The sequence below is a fragment of the Borostomias antarcticus genome (assembly GCF_949987555.1).
Source record: "Borostomias antarcticus genome assembly, chromosome: 1".
Taxonomy (NCBI): Eukaryota; Metazoa; Chordata; class Actinopteri; order Stomiiformes; family Stomiidae; genus Borostomias; species Borostomias antarcticus.
The window spans coordinates 28,590,567-28,596,566 of record NC_140234.1 but is presented as its reverse complement, the minus strand read 5'-3'; the positions used below and the strand labels follow the sequence as shown (position 1 = coordinate 28,596,566).

The following is a 6,000-nucleotide window of genomic DNA, read 5'->3' as shown; positions in this document are numbered from 1 at the left end:
GCCTAGCACGACTGTCTCCGACACTGGAGTTGCTCTATAGAAAACAGCAGACCAGCTCGCTGTTAAAACCATAGGGTTAAAACCTGCTCGCATCCCCCTGCTCGTTGTGCGCCCCAAACGCTTCCGCTACCATCTTAAAGATACACGGTATCAAATCATGCACTGTCACCATGTCGACGTGTATTTAATGAGGATGTACACGATACTGTAACATGTTGGATTGCAGTGGGACGGGCTTATCAGAGTGAGCCTGATTCGCTGCTGTCTTTGGATGCTTATAAAACGAATACATCGCTGATGACACTGCCATTGAGGTCTCCAGCGACAGTGCTCGATTGGTTTCGACTGCAGAGACTATGGCCGGTTCAGAGGATAATGTTACAGTTCCTGAGTTCAGCAGCCTTCTACAAATGGATCCCTATCTCAAACCGTACGAAAAGGACTTCAAGAGGAGGTAAAACAAATACATTCGTAACGCGCGCAGCTTGCCGACAAAGCCCATTCCATATGCTGTGCACAACAGTCATGCTTCAACTAGCATATATGTTGGTAAAAACACACACCACCTGATAGAGACGATTGGTAGGTTATAGCCTCATAAACTTGACATTCGATGCGGCGTTGGGTGACCTCGCCTCCACCCGTAGGCTATTCTGTCGCACACAATTTCCCGACTTCTACAGTGTAGACTATTAGGCCATTGTGGACTAATATTGTTGCATACGCGGGTACCATAGGCCTCGGTTACACCACTTTACAGGCAGCAACGAATCTGCCAGAGATACACTTCCTATTATTTGAGAGTCAGGTGACGCCCACTTTATGTAGCCTAGTCCCACCGACCCCGGAGGAGGCGCTTGTGAGCGTGCGTGTTAGCGCTTTATCCCTTTGCATTGTAGGGGTGTGAGGCAAATTTACACCTAAGTTTTTGTTTCCTGTGCTGCCCTGATTTGTGAACCTCTGTGAGATATCCAAGAATTGTATTTACTGCACTACTGTATGTTGCTTTTAGTGAGCAGTTCGATATTCTCAAGGCTCATAGGCAGGGGTCAGGGGGGACATGCCCCCCCCAATATTTGAGATCATTAAAATTGTCCCCCCCCCCAATATTTAGATTGGGGTAGTGGCATTCAAATGACCATACAGCCGCGTAGGAAGATGTCCCCCCCCCCAAAATACTCTTGCAAAATGTCAATGTAAATGTCCCCCCCAAAGTTGGATACAGATCCCCGCCACTGCTCATAGGCTCAGAAACATGTTTGTAGAGTGCTGTGTCAGGACACCTGTGAGGTTAAGTCCCTTCTGCTGGGGTCTTGTTTGGTGAATGGCCCTGCACTCACCTCATCTTGGCAGCAATCGTGCTCCAAAGTAAACAGACGGTTTTGAAAGTCAACAGGCTGAGGTGACTCATTCTGGGAGTCTGAGTCATTTAACTGTCAAGCCAGACTTGTACTGAATATGGAGAAATTGATAACAGGCTAAATTCAACGAATAAGCCATTGTAAATGTTTATACATGCCACATGCCTTTGTATAATGTTGGTAACAGCTGAATTTCCATTGGGGATTAATAAATTGCAGTTAAATTCAGTTTAATTGGTCACATTACAGTACAGTGTACAATGTACAGTGAAATGTTAGTCTGTCCATCCATCCATCCATCCATCCATCCATCCATCCATCCATCCATCCATCCATCCATCCATCCATCCATCCATCCGCCCAAAGCCTAAATAGGCCCATAGGGACAGCCTAAATGTTAAAATGAAGTCTCCGACGCAAATTCAGCCAAGGCACGTACGTCACAGCCGGGGGTCAGCAGAGGTTAATCTGTCACGCATGACGCAGCACCAGCTGACTGTAGCTGTCATAGCATTGGTCAGCTCACCAGAGCGCAGGTATTTAAGCTGTCAAAACATGTCATTATTCGCGCTTGCTTTACTGCTGTCGTAATTGCATGCTCGCCCCACCTCCTCCCCTGCTCCTCCTGCGTATGTCGATGTCGTCTGTTGTCGTCATTGCTCTCTGTCCGGGGTAGTTTGCAGGTATTCCACCGGCGTCGGCCGGTGGATGCCAGAGTAGCCGCTAGCTGGTCTCTGTGGCTATCCGTGGCGGGCGCCATGGACGCAGAGACACTAGGCTGTATCTCCCGCGGAACCCACGAAGCGTCGGCCCGTGGGGACCAGGGACTATAATGTACAGCAGTCCTCCTGTGGCACTCTTTGACGGTCTTAGTGGGCTGAGTTACCTCCGAGCGTCTTCCCGATCGCGGCCCACTCTGATCGTCATTGAGGCAGGGGGCTAGATGCCGTTCCCCCTTCCTGGCTCTCTGGGCCAAGGGCTTGGCCCAGAGGGGGGGAACACCAGATTGCCTCCCCCTGCTAACGCGCTTTCCACGCCGGTGGGCAGGGGGCCCCCCGGACAGAGCACACCGCCAAACATTCATATGCATGTATTTATGCCGCTTGTATAATTATGCTGCTTGTATAATAAATGTTCAAATTTGACAAAAGTGATCTTGTCTGAATTGTGCTTTATGTTAGGGCTGCACGATTATGACAAAAAATAATAATTGCGATTATTTGCTTCAAAAGGGTAATTGCGATTAATAATTGTGATTAATATGTAATATATAATATTAATATATAATAACCAAAATGCTCCCAAATCACGGACGTTGATCCCTTTCTTGCTACTAACTCACTGACCTTGTTTTCGCTGATTTTTTCACTACTCACGGCTGCGGGTACTCGTGACACTTGTCTTGACCTACTGCTATCTGTCTTCTCAGTGAAATTGCTGCGCACAGCGTACTCAGCAGGAACACATGTGATTGGTCAGATCATCCTCCTAGCACACTCAATTCAAAGAAAAATTATTAATCACATTATTTGCGGCCTTTTGCAATTAGTTAATCGCGGAGGTCATAATCGCGATTTCGATTAATTCACGATTAATTGTGCAGCCCTACTGTATGTAATATGGCAGGTAAGGGGTCATTAGAGGGGCCTCCTGCTTGTTCTGGTGGAGGAGGAGCAGGTTACTGTCAGCGGGTCAGGTCTGGCACAGCTGCACTTCGCTAGGCCTCACAAAGCCTTACACCGTGTCGTCAGTGAAAAAATGCGTTCCATTGCTTTGTTTTCTATTGTTATGTCCTAACTAGACGCGAGCGACGCAGCACGAAGCGGCGCAACGTTTTAACTGCCCTTTTGACGCTCTCCCTGTTCCTATTTTCCTCCTGTCGCTTGCGTTGACAGGCGTTCGTTCTTTAACTGTCTTCAGTTGGGAATATAGACAAATGACGTAACAGAACAGGAAATTTAACGGTTTCAGTTAGGACAGCAAGCATGCAATGTGGCGTTCTGTTGCTCGCATCGCAAGCAGTTAGGACACGGTGTTAGAGCCATCTCAAACTCCCGACTTGCTGACGGAAGCCACACATAGGCCTACATGTTTAACATGTAGAGGCACTGCTGTGAGAAGGGATTCCTTGATGACTTCCTGGGGTGTTAAAGCCCCAGAGAACAAACGCACTGTATTGTGAACACAGACGTGGAAATCAGCAGCTTTCAAAGACTGAGAGGAGTTGTGCTGTGCCTCATGTTGAGCAGCTGGGTGAATTCAGATGGGTTTGTGGAAAAGACCTACAGCTGTATGACCATGAATCATGTCATGCTTGAAGTTGTTTTTCGAGCAAATCAAACTAGTTATAGTGAGTTGAAGAATTCAAGAAATTGAAATAGCTCTCGTGTGTTCTATATATTATTTACTGTACCTTCAAGTGGTGTGTATAAATCTAGCTCTGTGTAAAGCGTTTATTTCTACAGTAACCTTGTTTGAAGGTCACCAAACCGGCCAAGCAATGAAATTACTTTTTATGGCATTCATGGCGTTTTAGTCTTCATCAATCAACCTTTCTGAGAATGTAAATGTACCTATTTAGTATGATTAGTGCACTTAAAGGCAAATGAAGACACTAAAATGCAATTAAAATTGTTTGAAAGGCACCTTGCACCTAAGTTCCTAAATGGCAGTTGAGAGAAGGGCTAGAGGCCAGAATTTTCTGCCTGGTGTTTCTCCAAGCTGTGTGGCACTGTCCCAGTGGCCCTGATGTGCCTGTCCCCTGCCAGCCCTGGTCTTCTGTTGTGTTTCCTCAGCTGCTGCTGTCAGTCATAGACCTGTGCAGAGTCACTGTGACACTTGAAACCCACCAGGCTGTCAAGAGACATTTCAATGACAAGATTATTCTAGACTCACGTATTGGTTAACCACAGACAATGCTATCATGGATGTTGGAACTGATCCTAGTGGTTTATCCGCGCTCATATTGACCAGGACCTGGCCTTGGCCTGGTTCAGCCTCCACTGCAGTATGTGTTACAGCAGGCCTGTAGCCGGGGGGGGGGCTCGGGTGGATCGGAAACTACCCCCCCCCCCCCCCCCCCACAAGGCAGGCTAAGGGCCTATACAGTATGTATCTCTCCCCTGGGTGACTGCCTAGAGAAGAGTCCCCTTTACAAACCAAAGTTCACTTGTCTTAATTTACAACTGGATAGAAACTGGTATATAACTGCTACATTACATAAATCAAGATCAGAATGCTAACTAGTAACTGCCTGGTACATAATTGATGCATAACTTTGGGCCTCGTTGCTCGCAGGCTCCCTCAAACGTTGACTCTGACTCTAGGCCATTGTTTAGTGAGTGTTTATCAAAGTGGGCTTGATGTGAATGTGAGTTACTGCTTTGGGACCTCTCTTAGAAAACTGTGCGGAGAATTCACTTTACTCAGGTTGCTTAGGCTATTTAGATATTCAAATAGTGAGATTGAAAACCGTGCGTATCATGTCCCACTTTGACGTACGCCAGTTTCCCACAATCAACCCTAAACGTGGCGCATGTGAGAGCAGTCAATGAACCGCCTCATGATCCATTCATAAATAGTGACTGCATGGCGATAATGAAAGATACTCAGAGTGATATAGAAGATCTTTGGAGGTTGAATTAAGACTGGTGTGGTGCCTAGAAGGCACAATTATCTCGTGAATTATCTGGTTCAATCCCAATCCGCGCTGCTGTGATGACAAAATTATATTATGAAGGTGAGGTGTCGAAAACAACTAAACGCAATTTGTCACATAAATCACTTTATTACTGTATTTATGAGAATGTAATAACATGCAAGTATTGTGTAAATCGTTTGGCTAGCCTAAATTATTATCCTGTATCTGTAGGCCTGTTGGTGGTGTGGTTTTGTATTTCTAATTAACCCAGCAGTTTGTTTTGAATCTGTGTAACTCACACACCAACAAACTAATTAAAAGAAGGGATGGTTATTAAACTCAAACTAGTGCAATTGTGCCCATGCAGCTTTCTCTGCAAAGCGAAAAATATATGACAGACCTACAGAATCCTGACATTAGAGCAGTGGTTCCCAGACTTTTTCAATCAGGCCCCACTTGGGTGATTGGAAATATTTTCGGGCCCCACCTAGATTGGTAGAATTAATAATAGACTATTGTACAAACATGGCATTTCCTTTACTACTAATAACAAGACACAAAGATCCAATTGTAATTTTATATTTTATTCAAAAATGAACAAATTTGGCCACTGTGAAATAATTAGGCCTCAAACCCAAATAATAATTTAAATAATATATTAATCAAAATTAGCTTTTTTTTAAATTATTATTAATTTTCGCCCCCCACCTGCAGTATCTCCGCGCCCCACTAGGGGGGCACGCCCCACACTTTGGGAAACACTGCATTAGAGTATGATGACATTGACAAAATCATTCAGGCCAACCAAGCTTAATATGGAAATGATTCCCGGCCACTGAACATATCAACATGAAGTTATGCTGTTTGTTTACAACGTCTGACCATAATGGGCTCTTAGGACAGTTTATCCTATTAATGAATTAATTTCTTGGCCTTGGTAGCTAGCTAGGTATTTTAGCTTGCATCTTTGCATCATGCTGCTTTATGTATATCAGTAAG

At 45.1% G+C, this 6,000-nt stretch overlaps 1 protein-coding gene across 1 annotated transcript in view; it reads left to right on the top strand.

The window, feature by feature from the left end:
• The first annotated feature begins 219 nt into the window (after positions 1 to 219).
• gbe1b (glucan (1,4-alpha-), branching enzyme 1b) overlaps positions 220 to 6,000 on the top strand; it is a 119,775-nt gene continuing 113,994 nt past the window's right edge. Inside the window, exon 1 of the mRNA XM_084446998.1 lies at positions 220 to 454. Coding sequence (XP_084303124.1) covers positions 357 to 454 — 98 coding nt within the window. The 5' untranslated portion in view covers positions 220 to 356. The remainder of the gene's footprint in view (positions 455 to 6,000) is intronic.